Source organism: Marmota flaviventris, chromosome 1 (genome assembly GCF_047511675.1).
Source record: "Marmota flaviventris isolate mMarFla1 chromosome 1, mMarFla1.hap1, whole genome shotgun sequence".
Lineage (NCBI taxonomy): Eukaryota > Metazoa > Chordata > Mammalia > Rodentia > Sciuridae > Marmota > Marmota flaviventris.
The window spans coordinates 145,419,375-145,439,819 of NC_092498.1; the positions used below are offsets into that span (position 1 = coordinate 145,419,375).

The 20,445-nt window shown below is 38.7% G+C and overlaps 1 protein-coding gene across 4 annotated transcripts in view; it reads right to left on the reverse strand.

Annotated features, from left to right (window-relative positions):
* Positions 1-20,445, reverse strand: part of Taok3 (TAO kinase 3) — a 193,484-nt gene that overhangs the window by 75,913 nt on the left and 97,126 nt on the right. For all 4 annotated transcript variants that reach the window (XM_027923219.3, XM_071617055.1, XM_027923220.3 and 1 more), the window contains 3 exons: positions 6,414-6,620; positions 786-857; positions 20-121 (listed from right to left, as the gene is read on the reverse strand). In XM_027923219.3, coding sequence (XP_027779020.1) covers positions 20-121; positions 786-857; positions 6,414-6,533 — 294 coding nt within the window. In that variant the 5' untranslated portion in view covers positions 6,534-6,620. The remainder of the gene's footprint in view (positions 1-19; positions 122-785; positions 858-6,413; positions 6,621-20,445) is intronic.

Genomic DNA, 20,445 nt, shown 5'->3' on the forward strand with positions numbered 1-20,445 from the left:
ATAACAGAGACTGGCTTACCCAAGCAGTGTGCTCTTTCAAATAACAACCTTTGTACTCAATGGTATTAGGATGCTTCAATTGTCGTAAAAATTTAACTTCTTTAAGAATATCTTGCCATTTCTATTGAAGTCAGAAAAGAAATATTTTGATTTGGAAGCTGAAAATAGTATTTTATTATCAAGTATACATATATAATATTATTTTTATTATTTGAAATGGATATAAGGTAAATGTTAAACAAACAAAGAAGCTATTTAAGCTTGTGTTATTCCTCCAGTTTGAGTATGTGTAAATATAAATCTATTGTTGAGGACATTATAATGAAGCCATTACACACACCTGTGTTCTATTTCTGATAATAGTTGATTGATCTGGAATATTAGAAACTTTTATTATTTACTCCATAAGCAGGAGAGGGGAAAAAGAATGGAGGTAAATGTTTAGAGAATTTTATTTACTTTTCTTTTCTGTAAGCCTTATTTTTTCAAATATTTGACATATAATCATTGCATGCATTTATGGAATACAGTGTTATGTTTTGATACATATATACAAAATGTAATTGTCCAATCACGGTATCTAGCATACCCATCATCTCAAAGATTTATCATCTCTTAATGATGAAAACATCCAGAATCTTGTTTTCTAGTTATTTTGAAATACACACTACAACCTTGTGAACTATAGTAACCCTACTGTGCACAGAACACCAGAACTTATCATTTTGTTAACTTCATACTTATTTCCTATAAGTATGTGTAGGCATTCAACTGTCTCATCTTACCTCATGTGTCTGTTTCCCACTATAGGACATTTTCTTAACCGCCACCACCTCGTTGGTATGAGCATTTGTGGCCTGTGTTAACAGGGGAGAGGAAAATAAAAAGAAATAACTGCGTTTCAGTTGGTTTAACTCTTTGACTTGAGACTTTCAAAATATTATGCTCACACTTGAGTATCACCATTCCAAGATGCTCCAACATTTGATAGGCCAGACAGATGTTTCCACCCCAACTTTAAGGAACAGCTTCTCTTTACACACACACACACACACACACACACACACACACACAGAGAAACAAGTAAACAATAAGGCTATTTTCCAAAATGTCTATATTGGCTTCACTTTGTAGAATATCCATCAATGGAGAACCAGTTCAATAAACACAGTGTGGTTACATAATGAAACAATCATTGAAGAATAAGGATGTGTTAATATGGAAAGATGTAAAAATTGTCATGACAAAAAAAATAAATGTACACTATAATCCTATTTTTGCAAAATACTAAGAGTGTCAGTAGTGTTACATGTAGAAAATAATTATGGAAGAATGCATATCAAGGGCTGGGGCTCAGTGGTAGAGTGCTTGCCTAGAACATGTGAGGCACTGGGATCGATTCTCAGCCCTGTATACAAATAAATAAAATAAAGGTCCACTGACAACTAAAAAAAAAAAAATTTAAAAAATGTGTCTAGTGTAATTGAAGAAATCAATTTTAAATTTTATTTAATTTTAATTAACTTAAATTTAAATAGCTACATGTGCCTAGTGACTACTATATTTAACAGTGTACCAGAAGGCAAGATTAATCCCAAGACTGACTTTCACCTGAAGGATTACTTATGATTTGTGTTAAGAATGTATTACATACACACATTTATGTATGCCTATGTGTGCAGTTTTTCTATCTGTGAAAGTTGTCTTGTCTCATAATTCTCTCTATTTGTCTTCATCATACTAGAGACACAAGTTCATTTAAAGTACACATAGAAGCCTCACCTGATAGTCTTTTCCTCTCAATTTATGTAAGAGATTTAAAATTAAATTTCTTAAAATTTTCAGAAAAATAAGCCATTAAAAGATTCTGTAATTTGGGCTTTCTTCTAAAAACAGGGCTCTGCTTCAGGGCCATATCCCTGATGTAAATAAGCTACTTTGCATGACTTATTACTGTGGACCAATAAAGTTATAGCAGGGCTCATAGGTAAAAGACTGGAATTCACAACTGTAGAGAAAACTCATGATCATTTTCTTTTCTTACTATGTGTTTATATTTTAACTGTTCCCCAGCCATGACTTTTTGCGATTTTCTTTTTGCCCTCTTTATTGAGCATCTGCTAAAACCGAAAGGCAACTATGCCCAGATGAAAAGACCTAAGTATTTGCTCTAGGTATATTATGGATGATATGCTGAGTCTCACAAAGGAGCCCAAGAAACCCACAAAATTTACAGTGTGTTCAACTGAATAAAAAAATGAACATACTCAACCCTTTTTTGTTTTTCTTTAAAGTTTCTTACTATATTGTTGCTAATGCTAAGTTGCGAATTAACTATGTAAATCCAAACACACACAGATATTTTAGCAAGTGACCACTTTCTGTTTTCTAAGTATACCATATACTGTCAGCTGATTGGTTCTGCAAGAGCTGGCATCATTCTGTGTAAAGTTGCAAACTACAAAGAATCTACCAGAATTGTAGTATTAGGTACAAAACCATTGGTTGCTAGACTTGCTAGAATGGCTATGATCCAAGAAAAGTACCAGTTAGCCATGCCAAGTTCTCCATCATTCATTCATTCAACAAGTGCTTACTAGGTATTCACAATGTGTCAGGTATTGGGCTAAATTCTAGGGATAGAATTGGGAGTAAATGCCAGGTGCACGCCTATAATCCCAGCTGCTCGGGAGGCTGAGGCAGGAGGATCACAAGTTCAAGATCAGCCTTAGCAAAAGCGAGGTGCTAAGCAACTCAGTGAGACCCTCTCGAAACAAAATACAAAATAGGGCTGGGGATGTGGCTTAGTGGTCGAGTGTCATTGAGTTCAATCCCTGATTACAGGCCCCCCCCCCCCCCCCCCGAAAAATAATTGGGAGTACATACACCCAGGGGTACCTATCTTTCCTCTGGTAGGATAGGCAATAAAAAATAAATAAAATAAAATTATAACAAACAAATATAAAACTGCAGTTGTGACATGCTGTAAAGTAAGGTATGTGCTCTTCTGAGATCCCAAACTAGAGGACATGACTTAGGGAGGTCAGGAAAGCCTTCCCTGAAGACATAGTGTTTAAGCTCAGTGTGGAAGAAAGAGGAAGGGCATATAAGAGACAAGAAGCTGCAAATGGTTGGGAAAACATTCCAGAGAGAAAAGCTTATGCAGAATCCCAGGATGGATGATCCAATCAATGCAATCAGCCAACTAGAGCAATGAGAAGAGCAGAAAGCAGGACCATAGAGAAGGACCTTACAGGCTGGCCATGGTGGAATTTTGGTCTTAGCCTAAGAAAAAGGGAGAGCCCTGCAGGCCTGCAGGGGAAAGTGATCAGATTTACATTTTTTTTTTTTTTTAAGTTTACTGAGTTGAGGTGGAGAGAGACCAACGTGAGCTCCTGCGGTAGTCCATGTAAGGTACTAGCCGATCTTGAGTACAGTGGTATGAATATCACATAAATACTACTGCAGCAAGTGGGAAAAATTCATTTTAAGGGGTCTCTTTCTGTGTTCACTATAGATAAAACGTTAAAGTGGCTTTTTGTAGGTTTTATACGAAGTGTCATTAATTCCCTTCCAATCTGTTTTTTAATGCCTTATGGGTTTATATGGGCCTGGACTGTTCACTTGAATACAGGCATACAGACTTAATGATTACATTTCCATGTCAAAGCTCCCAAGCATCTTCCTAAGTTCTCCTATCATTAGCAACACATAACACATAGTTAGTACCTACTGTTAATAGACTTAGTCACTGGGTCCTCTGCAAGGTAAAGCTCAGTTTGCCCCTATTATAAGTGGCTTGTTAGTGAGCCTCAAAACAGGCTTGGGTTGTTGTTATCATTCTGAAATATTAAAACTTTGAGAAAGGTCTGGCTGCTTTTTAAAATAAAAGAGTCAAATACCGGGCTGGGGAGGTGGGTCAGTGGTAGAATGCTTGCCTAGCATGTGTGAGGCACAGGGTTCAGTCCTCAGCACCACATACAAATAAATAGAAAAGAGTCAAACCAGATTGGGACCACTTTGTGACTCTGGTTGAGAGAGACTCAGGGAGGATGAACTTATTATCAAGTAAACAAAAGGAAAGTAGGAAAAGATGACCAAAGAATATAATCTCTGGATGAGATAAACAGGTCACAAATGAATACATACAGAATGCTTCCATTTTGAAAGTGTTCAAAACTAGGCAAAACCAAATTGCACTGTTTAGAGGTACAAAGGTAAGTGGGTTAAACATGTGTTTTAGATGGACACAAGGGGCTTCTGGGGTGCAGTGGTATTCTATTTCTTAACCCTGGGGTATTTACACAGAGATTTACCTCCCCTCCCACCCCACACCCAGAACTTGAGACTGATCCCAGAGGAGATCTGCCATTGAGCTACACTCCCATTTCTTTTTATTTTTTATTTTGAGACAGGGTCTGGCTAAATTGCTGGGCTGCTGAGGCTGGCCTTGAACTTTCAATCCTCTTGTCTCAGTCTCTCAAGTTGCTTGGACGGCAGTGTACATCACCACACCCGGCTGAGATTGACCGTTTTTTTGAAATATATTTTCTTTTTAGTTTTTGTTGGACACAAATACCTTTTATTTTATTTGTTTATTTTTATGTGATGCTGAGGATGGAACCCAGAACCTCCCACGTGCTCGGCGAGTGCTCTACTGCTGAGCCACAACCCCAGCCCCTACCTTTTAATTATTCCTTAAATTATATATCGAAATATATGTGCGTGTATTATGCACACTGATTTATGTATGATATGTTTATAATTAAAAATGCCTTTAAAAAAGTATCTACGTGAATAAAGAAGATAGGACTTTAACTGGGTCTTCAATGTTATTTTAAGATCAACGACTAATGAGGGAGTCTTAAGAAGAAAAGTATCACCCTGTTCAGTCATGGAAAGTCAGTTCCTGATGACATACTTGAACAGGGGCTGAATCTAGAAGGACAAAGGAGGAGAAGGAACGTGATGCTGAGTGCAGACCCAGGGAAGGAGGAAGAGCTCAGGGAAAACTCAGCCTGAAGAGTCAGCTAGAGCAAAGGAAAGAGTGGAACACGCAGTTCATAAATTCTCATCTAGAAGGAATGATAAGCCCCTGATGATAATCCACCCAACCAGAAGAACATAAACAAGGACCACTAAAAAGGAATGGTCAAATACTGCTCGATTTTAAGAAGTTATTTGACAAAAGCATTGGAAAAGAAATGGGTAGTAATCAGTACTTGATTTGTTATTTGCTTTAATAGATTAATACTTTGAAGGAAACATTCATGACTTTGATGAAGCAAACTTCTAAGGTTATCTAATTAAAGAAATATATTTTATATAATGAATTAATGAATTTCAGGCAAATGAGCTGCCCTAACATATCAGTTATTTCTCATTTTTTTAAAATTTTTTATTGTTGGTTGTTTAAAACATTACATAGTTCTTGATATATTTCTCATTTTTATTATCAGGAGACAGTCACATCCTTGGAATGTAACTGGGGACACCTTTGTACCTTTTCAACTAAAATACCAACTTAACATGTTGACACAACTGTCACCAACAAGCCTTTATCCATTTCTCTGAATAGCTGTCTGTTCATTCATTTATCCATTTACGACCCTTTTTTATTATTTATTTATCTGGTTGTAGTTGGACACAATACTTTTATTTATTTATTTTTATGTAGTGCTGAGGATGGAACCCATTGCTTCACACATACCAGGCAGGGGCTCTACCACCGAGCCACAACCCCAGCCCCCATTTCTGATTCTTTATCCACCCACTCTCTCACCCACCCACCCCATCCATCCATCCATCCAGTGTATATTGAATTCCTACTTTGTCTCAAAAAATATTAGTTCCTGGGAGTGTAACAAAGAATGAAACAGACATAACCCCTGTTCTCATGATGCATATTATTTAGAAGGAACAGTTATGAATAAAATCTTATACACCATTATAAAATTACAACTGTGATATATTCAATGAAATACAAACACAGTTAGGAGATCATAAGCAAAAGCCCTGATTATTTGGTGGACAGAAGAATAAATGCTGTCTTGTAGAAGCTGAAACCCGTGGGATGCACAGGGACTGGAGGGGGATGGGGATAAAATGTGAAGTCTCCTGCGTGAGCCGGGTAGAATGTGCAGAGGTCCTGAGGCAGAAAGAGCATGGCATGCTGAGGAACCACACAGGGCTCAACTTCAAGCTTCCAACTCCCTTGTACCACCACTGCCTTGAAGAAGGCCTCAAATTCTGGAACTAGCTTTTCCACGATGACCATAAATGACAGCAGACATCATTTAATTTGAAAAAAATCAAGGATATTTTGTAAGTAATAGCTGTATGTGTGGAGAATATGTAGAATTCCAACTTTTTAAATCTGATTTTTCTAAATGATATGTTTTAAAATTACTTACAAAATAAACTGCTCCAAAACTTCCATGTCCAATTTCATGCAAACCAATAAAAAGTTCTTCAGGATCATCCTTGTAGAACAGATCAGCAATCTCTGGGTCCTTTGGTACCCCTTTACGCATGATGACCAGTACTGAAAGTGCTTTGCTTTTTGATATCCCAGTCGACTGTAGCTCTCATTGACAACTTTTAAAAAAGATCTTCAGTACCTGTAGAAAAATAAGGTTTGCTGTTAAATGATGTCTAGCACTCTTTGGTGGCAATATAAATACAAATTAATATTTTTAAAATATTTATTTTTTAGTTGTAATTGGACACAATACCTTTATTTTATTTATTTATTTTTATGTGGTACTGAGGATTGAACCCAGGGCCTTGCATATGTTAGGTGAGTGCTATACTGCTGAGCCACAACCCCAGCCCCTAAATACAAATTAATATTAAGAAGCATCTTGGGGCTGGGGTTGTGGCTCAATAGTAGAGTTCTAGCTTAGCACCTGTGAGGCCCTGAGTTTGATCCTCAGCATTACATAAAAATAAATAAAATAAAGGTATTGTGTCCAATTACAATATATATATATATATATATACACATATACATACACACACACACACACACACACATACACACACACACACTCTGGGATCAATCCCAGCAACACACACACACACACACACCCGTGCACAAAGCATCTCTGTTTTACAATAATCAGACAAGTAACCCAAATGAAAAAATTGGGCAAAAGATCTGAATAGACAATTCTGCAAGAAACACACACATGTCTATCAACACACGTAAAGATGTTTACCATCATTAGTTATTAGGGAAATGAAAATTAAAACCACGATGACATATTGTCATCCTCACTAGGAGCGCTGTAATAAAAAAGTCAGATAAGTATTGGTGAGGGCATGGAGAAATGGGAACTCTCCCACACTGCAGGAGGGAAGTAACATGGCAGAGTCATCAGAAAAAACTTAAAAACACTGAGTCAGAATTTGAACCAGAAATTCAACTCCTAGGTATATGCCCAAGACAAATGAAAACATGTCTACATAAAAACGTTGCACACAAATGTTCATACCAGCATTATTCATAATAACCAGAAAGTGGAAACAGCTGAAATTTCCATTAACTGGTGAATGAATAAACAAAATGTGGTATCTCCATATACAATGTAATATTATTTAGCCATAAAAAGGATGAACTATTGGGCTGGGGTTGTGGCTCAGTGGTGGACTGCTTGTCTCATGTGTGGAAGGCACTGGGTTCCATCCTCAGCACCACATAAAAATAAAACAAAGATACTGTGTCCATCTAAAACTAAAAAAAAAAAAAAAGGAGATCCAACATGGCGGCGAGTGGGGAGGCAGTGCTTTCAGTACCTCCTCAACAACGGGGTCAGAGAGACGCATGGATACGCTTAGATTCGACCTGCTGAGAAACTCCTAGCAAAATTCCACTAAAGAGAGACCGGCCGGGAATTGGTAGGATTTTTGGAGGTGACAGTTTGCGCTAGACGAGTGAATCTCCCACACAGCGCAGAGGTCCAGACCCGCCAGCCGCTGCCCGCGCGACTCGGCGACTGTCGGCTGCCTGCACGCGGCCCCCGCGTCAAGGCGGATAGCCTCCAAGGCGCAGCGCAGCAGGAGCGGTGCAGGGTCTCTAGGAAGAGGTCTCTCGCCAAGCCTTCATGAAATAGCGAACCGGGAGCTGAAACCAACCAGAGACAGACCAGTCCCACCCCTCCCTTCGGACACTCCGGCAAGGAGCCTGGGGCCCGCCATAGCAGAGAGGTGACATCACCAGACTTCCGCCGACAGAATTCCTTCCCAGCGGAATCCACATTAGCAGGTGTGTGACTCCCACCCCCTCCAGATACAAGCAGCCAGGAAACCTCGGGAATCCCTCCAGGGGCATGTCTGTAGGGAAGCAGAGGGGATTCCAGATCCCCACCTCCCCTTAACACCAGCGGCGACACCCAAGATCTTAGCCGCCAGTTTCTGGGGGCGTGCCCACCAAAGGGGTCCGGAAAAATTAAACTGTTGGTTCCCAGATCACCCCACCACAGCACTGGGGCTTAGATGAATGACAGAGAGGGTGTTCATCGTTCGGGATATAGGACACGCGGTGGGGCTGCAAGTGTAATCAGATCCTTGGGGAACCGCCTCCGGTGAACAGGACCTGGCTGGCTGGCTGGGAGGAGGAACAGGGGGAGGGGCCGGATAAGTGAAAGGGCTCTGGACTAACAGGATTGAGAGACTCCCAGGAGCCACCTTACAGGGATTTCTGTCAGCACATAGAGGGCAGAAGCTCGGCTCAGAGGGCACAGCTCCGCCTATTGGAAGAGAAGAAAATGGGATTCAGCCATAGAACAGGGGATGCCAGCATGGCAGAGATCTGATGTCATCGGAGAGCGGCCGAGGAGAGAACTTCATCGGTGCCAGCGGCGACGGAAACAGTTGGTCTCCTGGTAGGGAGGGTGAGTCACAGATACCCGGGTCTCTCTCGCTTTGTCGTCGAGCCAGAGGGGAGGAGCGGGGCCGCCGCCCGCGCCCGCAAGGTAGGCAGACCTGCCACCAACCTGCAGATCAGGCCCAGCGGTCTGTGGGCGTGGTAGGAGGGGCAGGGCAGAGCCGCCGCCCGCGCCAGCAAGGTAAGCAGACCTGCAACAGACCGGCGGATCAGGCCCAGCGGCCTGCTAGCGTGGTACACACTTCACCCCAACTGGAGTAGGGGCAGAGCAGAGCCTTCGCCCGCGCCCAGATCAGGCCCAGCGGCCCGCCTGTGTGGTGGTCAAGTGACCCCAACTGGAGTGGGGGCGGAGCGGAACTGCCACCCGTGCCCGCAAGGTGGGCAGACCGGCGACCAACCTGCAGATCAGGCCTAGCGGTCCCCGGGCGTGGTAGGAGGGGCAGGGCAGAGCCTTCGCCCCCACCTGCAAGGTAGGCAGACCTGCGACAGAACGGCGGATCAGGCCCAGGGGTCCGCGGGCGTGGTAGACACCTCACACCAATTGGAGGAGGGGCAGAGCAGAGCCCCCGCCCGCACCTGCAAGGAAGACTTTTCAACTATACAAGAGCAATATAAATATATAGGGGGGGAAAAATTTCAAAAACACAACAGTTTCACCAAGAAGAAAGAAACGCAAGCAGTATGAAAAGACAAGGAAAGAAAGGACTACAAGCAATGCAGGTCAACTCAACTTTAGAAGAGGTAACAGCTGCAGCAGATGGAATGTCAGATAAAGAATTCAGGATATATATGCTTCAGATGATCTGGAGTATCAAAGAAGACATTAGAAAGCAAAATCAGACAATGAAAGATCACTTCAACAAGGAATTACACAAACAAATCCAGGAAGCAAAGGATCAACTATACAGGGAGATAGAGGTTTTAAAAAACAAACAAACAGAAATCCTAGAAATGCAGGAAGCAATAAACCAAATTAAAAACTCAACTGAGAATACTACCAGCAGAGTAGAAGACTTAGAAGATAGAACATCAGACAATGAAGACAAAGTATTTCAACTTGAAAAGAACATAGACAGCTTAGCAAGACTGTTAAGAAACCATGAGCAGAACATCCAAGAAATATGGGATAACTTTAAGAGACCAAACTTAAGAGTCATTGGGATACAGGAAGGTATAGAACTCCATACCAAAGGAATGAGCAATTTATTCAATGAAATAATATGAGAAAACTTCCCAGACTTGAAGAATGAGACAGAATCCCAAATTCTAGAAGCCTACAGGACGCCGAATGTGCAAAATTATAAGAGATCCACACCTAGACACATTATAATGAAGATGCCCAACATACAGAATAAGGAGAGAATTTTAAAAGCTACAAGAGAAAGGAAGCAGATTACATTTAGGGGTAAGCCAATCAGGATAACAGCTGATCTTTCAACACAGACTCTGAAAGCTAGAAGATCCTGGAATAACATATTTCAAACACTGAAAGAAAATGGGTTCCAACCAAGAATTGTGTTTCCAGCGAAATTAAGCTTCAGGATGGAAGATGAAATTAAAACCTTCCACGACAAACAAAAGTTAAAAGAATATGCAGCTAGAAAACCATCTCTTCAAAACATCCTCCGCAAAACATTACAGGAAGAGGAAATGGAAAATAACAATGAAAACCAACAGTGGGAGGTAGGACAGTAAAGGGGGGGGGAATAATCAAAGAGGAAAACAAACCATGTTTAGTAACATAAATAAACAAATATGGCTGGAACAACAACACATATCTCAATAATAACCCTAAATGTTAATGGCTTAAACTCACCAATTAAGAGACACAGGCTAGTAGAATGGATCACAAAACAAGACCCAACAATATGCTGCCTACAGGAGACGCATTTGATAGGAAAAGACATACATAGGCTGAAGGTGAAAGGTTGGGAAAAATCATATCACTCATATGGACTTCGGAAACAAGCAGGAGTGTCCATACTCATATCAAATAAAATAGATTTCAAGCCAAAGTTAATCAAAAGGGATAAACAGGGACACTACATACTGCTTAAGGGAACCATACACCAACAAGACATAACAATCATAAATATATATCCCCCAAACAATGGTGCAGCTATGTTCATCAAACAAAATCTTCTCAAGTTCAAGAGTCTAATAGACCACCATACAATAATCATGGGAGACTTCAACACACCTCTCTCGCCACTGGACAGATGTTCCAAACAAAAGTTGAATAAGGAAACTATAGAACTCAATAACACAATTAATAACCTAGACTTAATTGACATATATAGAATATACCACCCAACATCAAGCAGTTACACTTTTTTCTCAGCAGCACATGGATCCTTCTCAAAAATAGATCATATATTATGTCACAGGGCAACTCTTAGACAATATAAAGGAGTAGAGATAATACCATGCATCCTATCTGATCATAATGGAATGAAACTGAAAATCAATGATAAAAGAAGGAAGGAAAAAGCATACATCACTTGGAGAATGAACAATAGGTTACTGAATGATCAATGGGTTATAGAAGACATCAAGGAGGAAATTAAAAAATTCTTAGAGATTAATGAAAACACAGACACAACATATCAGAATCTATGGGACACATTGAAAGCAGTTCTAAGAGGAAAATTCATTGCTTGGAGTTCATTCCTTAAAAAAAGAAAAAACCAACAAATAAATGATCTCATACTTCATCTCAAAATCCTAGAAAAAGAAGAGCAAAACAACAGCAAAAGAAGTAGAAGGCAAGAAATAATTAAAATCAGAGCTGAAATTAATGAAATCGAAACAAAAGAAACAATTGAAAAAATTGACAAAACTAAAAGTTGGTTCTTTGAAAAAATAAACAAAATCGACAGACCCTTAGCCATGCTAGCGAAGAGAAGAAGAGAGAGAACTCAAATTACTAGCATACGGGATGAAAAAGGCAATATCACAACAGACACTTCAGAAATACAGAAGATAATCAAAAATTATTTTGAATCCTTATACTCCAATAAATTAGAAGATAGTGAAGGCATAGATAAATTTCTTAAGTCATATGATCTGCCCAGATTGAGTCAGGAGGATATAGACAACCTAAACAGACCAATATCAATCGAGGAAATAGAAGAAACCATCAAAAGACTACCAACTAAGAAAAGCCCAGGACCGGATGGGTATACAGCAGAATTTTACAAAACCTTTAAAGAGGAACTAATACCAATACTTTTCAAGCTACTTCAGGAAATAGAAAAAGAGGGAGAACTTCCAAATTCATTCTATGAGTCCAACATCACCCTGATACCTAAACCAGACAAAGACACTTCAAAGAAAGAAAACTTCAGACCAATATCTCTAATGAACCTAGATGCAAAAATCCTCAATAAAATTCTGGCGAATCGGATACAAAAACATATCAAAAAAATTGTGCACCATGATCAAGTAGGATTCATCCCTGGGATGCAAGGCTGGTTCAATATACGGAAATCAATAAATGTTATTCACCACATCAATAGACTTAAAAATAAGAACCATATGATCATCTCGATAGATGCGGAAAAAGCATTCGACAAAGTACAGCATCCCTTTCTGTTCAAAACTCTAGAAAAACTAGGGATAACAGGAACATACCTCAATATTGTAAAAGCAATCTATGCTAAGCCTCAGACTAGCATCATTCTGAATGGAGAAAAATTGAAGGCATTCCCTCTAAAATCTGGAACAAGACAGGGATGCCCTCTTTCACCACTTCTGTTCAACATAGTTCTCGAAACGCTGGCCAGAGCAATTAGACAGACGAAAGAAATTAAAGGCATAAAAATAGGAAAAGAAGAACTTAAATTATCACTATTTGCAGATGATATGATTCTATACCTAGCAGACCCAAAAGGCTCTACAAAGAAACTATTAGAGCTAATAAATGAATTCAGCAAAGTGGCAGGATATAAAATCAACACACATAAATCAAAGGCATTCCTGTATATCAGCGACAAATCCTCTGAAATGGAAATGAGGACAACCACTTCATTCACAATATCTTCAAAAAAAATAAAATACTTGGGAATCAACCTAACAAAAGAGGTGAAAGACTTATACAATGAAAACTACAGAACCCTAAAGAGAGAAATAGAAGAAGATCTTAGAAGATGGAAAAATATACCCTGTTCATGGATAGGCAGAACTAACATCATCAAAATGGCGATATTACCAAAAGTTCTCTATAGGTTTAATGCAATGCCAATCGAATCCCAATGGCATTTCTTGTAGAAATAGAGAAAGCAATCATGAAATTCATATGGAAAAATAAAAGACCCAGAATAACAAAAACAATGCTAAGCAGGAAGTGTGAATCAGGTGGTATAGCGATACCAGACTTCAAACTATACTACAGAGCAATAGTAACAAAAACAGCATGGTACTGGTACCAAAACAGGCGGGTGGACCAATGGTACAGAATAGAGGACACAGAAACCAATCCACAAAACTACAACTATCTTATATTTGATAAAGGGGCTAAAAGCATGCAATGGAGGAAGGATAGCATCTTCAACAAATGGTGCTGGGAAAACTGGAAATCCATATGCAACAAAATGAAACTGAATCCCTTTCTCTCGCCATGCACAAAAGTGAATTCAAAATGGATCAAGGAGCTTGATATCAAATCAGAGACACGCCGTCTGATAGAAGAAAAAGTTGGCTACGATCTACATACTGTGGGGTTGGGCTCCAAATTCCTCAATAGAACACCCATAGCACAAAAGTTAATAACTAGAATCAACAAATGGGACTTACTCAAACTAAAAAGTTTTTTCTCAGCTAAAGAAACAATAAGAGAGGTAAATAGAGAGCCTACATCCTGGGAACAAATCTTTACTCCTCACACTTCAGATAGAGCCCTAATATCCAGAGTATACAAAGAACTAAAAAAATTAGACAATAAGATAACAAACAACCCAATCAACAAATGGGCCAAGGACCTGAACAGACACTTCTCAGAGGAGGACATATAATCAATCAACAAGTACATGAAGAAATGCTCACCATCTCTAGCAGTCAGAGAAATGCAAATCAAAACCACCCTAAGATACCATCTCACTCCAGTAAGATTGGCAGCCATTATGAAGTCAAACAACAACAAGTGCTGGCGAGGATGTGGGGAAAAGGGTACACTTGTACATTGCTGGTGGGACTGCAAATTGGTGCAGCCAATTTGGAAAGCAGTATGGAGATTTCTTGGAAAGCTGGGAATGGAGCCACCATTTGACCCAGCTATTCCCCTTCTTGGTCTATTCCCTAAAGACCTAAAAAGAGCATGCTACAGGGACACTGCTACATCGATGTTCATAGCAGCTCAAGTCACAATAGCAAGACTGTGGACCCAACCCAGATGCCTTTCAATAGACGAATGGATTAAAAAAAAGTGGCATTTATACACAATGGAGTATTACTCTGCATTAAAAAATGACAAAATCATAGAATTTGCAGGGAAATGGATGTCACTAGAGCAGATTATGCTAAGTGAAGCTAGCCAATCCCTAAAAAACAAATGCCAAATGTCTTCTTTGATATAAGGAGAGTAACTAAGAACAGAGTAGGGACGAAGAGCATGAGAAGAAGATTAACATTAAACAGAGATGAGAGGTGGGAGGGAAAGGGAGAGAAAAGGGAAATTGCATGGAAATGGAAGGAGACCCTCAGGGTTATACAAAAGAACATACAAGAGGAAATGAGGGGAAAGGGAAAAATAATACAAGGGGGAGAAATGAAGGTCAGTAGAGGGGGTAGAGAGAGAAGAGGGGAGGGGAGGGGAGGGGAGGGGGGATAGTAGAGGATAGGAAAGGTAGCAGAACACGACAGTCACTAGTATGGCAATATGTAAATCAATGGATGTGTAATTGATGTGATTCTGCAATCTGTATATGGGCTAAAAATGGGAGTTCATAACCCACTTGAAGCAAAGTGTGAAAGATGATATATCAAGAACTATATAATGTTTTGAACAACCAACAATAAAAAAAAATAAAACTAAAAAAAAAAATTTAAAAAACAAGGATGAACTATTGATAAATAACATAAATGAAGCCTATAAACATTATGCAAAAGGGCAATCATAAGAGACTATGTATTGTATGACTCCATTAATATATATACATATATATATATATATATATATATATATATATATATATATATATAATTTTTTTACTTGTCAATGGATCTTTATTTTATTTAATTATATGTGGTGCTGATCATTGATCCCAGTGCCTCATGCATGCTAGGCAAGTGCTCTACCATTGAGCCATAACCCCAACCCCATTAATATATATTTTAAAAGTTTCCAGAAGAGTCAATTCTATAGAGACACAAAACAGATTATTGGTGATCTAGGAATGGGGGTTTGAAAAGTGACAACTAAAGGGTATGGACTTTTTAGGAGGTTAAAAATGTCCTCAAATTGAGGCAATGATTGCATAAGTGTGACTTCATTAAAACCATTCAATTGCCAGGTGAGGTGGCACACCCTTGTAATCCCAGCAGCTCGGGAGGCTGAGCAGGAGGATCATGGGTTCAAAGCCAGCCTCAGCAAAATTGAGACTCTAAGCAACTCAGTGAGACCCTGTCTCTAAATACAAAATACAAAATAGGGCTGGGGATGTGGCTCAGTGGTTGAGTGCCCCTAAGTTCAATTCTTGGTACCCCAAAAAGCGGTTTGATGAAATTAATATTTTAATAATAACAGCTAACATTTATTAAGTACTAGGTTGTCAGACAACACTGAACAGCTTACATATATTATCTCCTTTAATCTTTACAACATCTTTATAAGGTAATGACTTTATTTTAATTTTATAGAACAAACTAAGACTTTAAGAAGTGAAACTACTTCCTTATGGTCAGAAGCCAGTGCTTCTCACCACTGTGATCTGAATCCAGCAAAGCCCATGTTCTTGACTGACATATGATATCTCCATACCTCAGTATGAGGAACTAGACAACTCTTTATTAGCCATTGGAAGAAATGCCAAGGAATGTGGAGACTATGCTAAATGTCCACTTCAAGAAGCAAGTTGTTCCACTGCTTTATAAAATGCTTTGAGTTTCTTTTCATTAATAGTCACATATTTATTTGTTGTAGATCCTTTACTTTCTCTTTTTTTTTTGAAAAAATACTGAAATGTGAGTTTTCATTTATATTTTTTATTGTAAACAGCCTCTCCCTCCCACATACAGATAGCCTTTTATTTCAATGTCTGAACCTATCAACAGCATAGTTTGTCTCTTCCTTGACCCACTCGCTAACTAAGCTGCAAATCCGGCTACTGGCCAATAAAACTATTTTTTTCAAAACATGAGTCAATGGGTTTCACTCTAGAAGAGAAAAAGGTCATTAATTAAAGAAGCAAAACTGACAGTGCCCAGAGGTATTTTTCTCTTGTAGCATAGCAACCTTAAGTGACAATGAACATTACTTCATATGTTAAGTCATTAGCAGGTGTAGGTCAACAGCCTGCTACACAGCCACCTAGTCCACTTACTCTTTCATTCAATAAGGACTTCCCCAGAGCTTGCTGTTTGTCAGACATCTTACTGGGTCGGGATGAGGTCCCTCTCCTATGGGCTTAGTGTCAAAGGGGTAACAGATATTAAACTAAAACAGCACCAAAATAGTTATAATAGATTGACATTATGAGGAAAAAGCAAATATTTTTAAATATAAGAATACAACAGGCTAACCCAGCCTGTTTTTTACTCAGAACTGGAAAGCCTGCCTTTTTAGGGAAAATAAATACAGTGCATTCATAGGGATGATGGGAGAGCTGGAAGGAGAGAGCGTGAAGCTGGAGTGAAGCCAAGAAAGACCACAAAAGGCCTTTCAAAGCATATTAAGAAATTTGGACTTTCTCCTGGGGTGACAGGGTGCCACTGAGGCTTTAAATAGGAACAAGGATTCCCCTGGCCAGCACTGCACCTGTCACCCTGGACGGTTGTCCAGCCAGTCCCTGACACAACAAGAATCAAGCATAAAGTCAGGACCTCAACTCTGTTGGAAAAGAATGTTAAATCTAAAAGCTCCAAATGAAAACTCCAAAAGTGCTTGTGTTCACTGTTTGAGAAGAGAAAAGAGAAACAATGGATGAAATCAATGAGGGGCCTTTTTGGAGCCCATATCCAAAAGGCAAATTATGAGATTGCCTTTAAGAAAAGCAGAAAGAGCTACGAACTAAGTTTATGAGAACTATTTTTTTTTTCAATCACTGAAGGGCATTTTAAACTTCTGAATATTTTGTCTTAGATGTGAATAAAGTTAAAGTCCTGTGGACAATCATTTGGGGAAAAACAGATGAGTATGTTATACTCTAAAATAAACATCTAAATGTGAAAAAGAGACCATCAAAAACTTCTAGAAAAATTACCAGTGAATTTCTAATTACTAAACAACATACCAGCAGCAAAAAATCATAAACTAAAATCAATAAGTGTGACTACATAAAACTAATAACTTCTTTTAAAAACTATAACAAAGGGACTTCTGCTTCTGGCCAAGATGGATTAATGGAGACCAGATTTATCATCTGGCACAAGAATCATCTACATACTGGATCAAACATATGAATGATGATATTTCAAGATAATGGCTATTAGCCAAGAAGGACGATAATCCCTGACAAGAGAAGTCAGCGATGAGAGAGAGCCAGGACTGCCTCAGCTTCGTGCCCTCGGAGAGTCTTCAGGCCATCCCAGAGAAAGAAGGAGTCCAGGTGGAGCCTGGGGGACTCCCTGAGTTGAAGAGACAGATGAGGGCCCAGGGTGAGCGAGGTAGCTGGAGTTTGCAGAAGACAGCAGCACAGAAAGAGGCTGGAGATATGCAGAAGGTTCCTCTCTGGTCTTCAGCTGAGTACTGATTAGAGCAGCCCCGGAAAGTACCCTGGTCCAGGAAAATGCCAACTGAAAGGGGACAAGGGAAGCAGCACCTACAGCTCACTTAGGACTGTGCCCCATACTTATTTCTACCAACCAGAACACGAAATCTCCTAAGTTCATGGGGAATTCTCTACTCAGAATCTGTGTTTGCCTTTGTAGTGGAAAATTCACCTTAGACTCAATGCTGCCATGTGATGTCAAACGAATTTTGAAAGTAAAACTTAAAAGGACCAAATTACTTCCAAATAACTATACCCCAGAATAAATCTCAAAAACAAATAACTATATCCAATATCCAAAAAGGTGAAATTCATAATGTTTAACGTTAAAAAAAAATTACAAGGCAATACCAGGTGAAATGGCAAAGGCCCATAATCTCAGTAAATTGGGAGTTGAAAGTGGGAGGTTTGCAAGTTGGAGGCCTGCCTCAGCAACTTGTCAATTGAGTGAGCTCCTATCTCAAAAAAAAAAGATGTCTCTGGATTAAACCTCCACTATCAAAAACAAAACAGGTAAATAAGGAAGTAGGAAAATATGACTCATAATGAGGAGAAAAATAATTGAAACCAGTGTGAGGACATTAAAATATTTATTATAACTATATTCTCTCTATATATAAATTTAGAGAAAATATTAAACATGTAAAATAGAGATATATAAGAAATAAAGAGAGTCAAATCTCTAGAGGCAAAAGCTATAATAAAATGTCTGAGAAGAAAAATATACGGCATGAAATGAATAGCAGATGAGACTTGGCAGAAAAAATGGTTAGTGAACTTGAAGACCTAGTAATAGAAACTATCCAAAATGACATATATGGCGAAAAAGTACTAACAAAACAAAGAAAAACAAATCAGAACATCAGTGACTTGTGGACCACCTTCAAGCAGCCTAGTATATGTCTCATTAGAGTCCCTGAAGGCGAGGACAGAGATGTCAGGACAGCAAAAAAAAAAAAAAAATCTACCTACCTACCTACTTGTCTACCTCCGTACTTGGGTCTGAACTCAGGGGTGCTTATCACTGAGCTACACCCCAACTTTTTTATTTTTTGTTTTGAGATAGGGTCTCATTAAATTGCTGAGGCTGGTTTTGAACTTGTGATCTTTCCGCTTCAGCCTCCCAAGCTGCTGGGATTAGAGGCGTGAGCCACCATACCCAGGAGAAAAATTATTTGAAGAAATAACAACGGGAAATTTTACAAATTGGATGATCATAACCCCTCCTATATCCACAATGTATATGAAACTCACACACAAGAAACATGAAGAAAATTACACTGAGGCACATCATAATAAATTGTTTGGAACTTATGATACAGTCATAAAAGTAGCCAGAGGGGGAAAAAAGATGTTATGCACAGAGGAACAAGGGCAACAATGACGATAGTGTTATAAATATTACAAATGAAAAGACAGAGGAACAACATTCCTAAAGTGTTGAAATAAAAAAAAAAAAAAAAAAAAAACAACTTGCCAAACTAGAATTCTAAACACACTGAAAATATCTTTGAAAAAAGAAGTCACAGTGGGCTGGGGTTGTGGCTCAGCGGTAGAGTGCTGGCCTAGCATGTGGGATGCCTGGGTTCGATCCTCAGCACCACATAAAAATAAATAAATAAAAAGAAAGGTATTGTGTCTGACTACAACTAAAAAATAAATATTAAAAAAAAGAATAAGTCACAATAAAGGCACAATAAATGTGGTAAATATTTGCTTAAGTATATCAGATTTTCCCATTATTTAAATTTCTTTATAATACGATTGAATATTTAAACAAAAATAACAACAGTGTGAAGGTTAGGGCATATGTAGAAGTAACTGTATGTTAGCACAAAGTCTGAGAGGAGAGAAATTGAAATATGGTGTTGTGAAATTGTTATATGACAGTGAAGTGGCATAATATCAGTTGGTTGTATAAATATGCACATATGTATTTATATATGCATATGTTTTTACATATAGTATACACACTTAAAAAAGAAACAAATAAGCCAAAAGTAAAAGGATAGAGAAAAACAGAAACTAATCAAAGAAGAGTGGGATGAACTGATGTTCAGATAAAGTAGATTTCAAAGCATATTAGTATTGATAATGAAGATAATTTCATAATGATAAATGGATTGACTCATCAAGAGGACATAAGAGCCAGGTGTGCTGGCACACACATATATTCCCAGTGATTTAGGAGACTGAGGCAAGAAAATCCAAGTTTGAGGCCAGCCTCAGCAACTTAGTGAGACTATCATAATAAAAAATAAAAAGGGCCCCCGGGGAGTAGCTCATTGTTAAAGCACCTCTGGCTTAAATTCACAGTCCCCCCCATCTCCCTAAAATAGAACATAATGATATTAAATGTTTGTGCACCTAAGGGCTTTAAAATATGTGATTAAAAACTGTTTTAACTACAAGGAGAAATAGACAAATTCATTATTACAGTTGGAGATTTCAATATCCTGCTCTCAGTAATTGATAGAAGTAGACAGACAATTAGTAAGGCTATAGAAGACTGAAACAAAACTATCAGCCATTTCTTTTTTAATAATTTTTTTTTGTTGTAATTGAACACAATACCTTATTTTATTTGTTTATTTTTATGTGGTGCTGAGGATTGAACTCAGGGTCTCACACGTT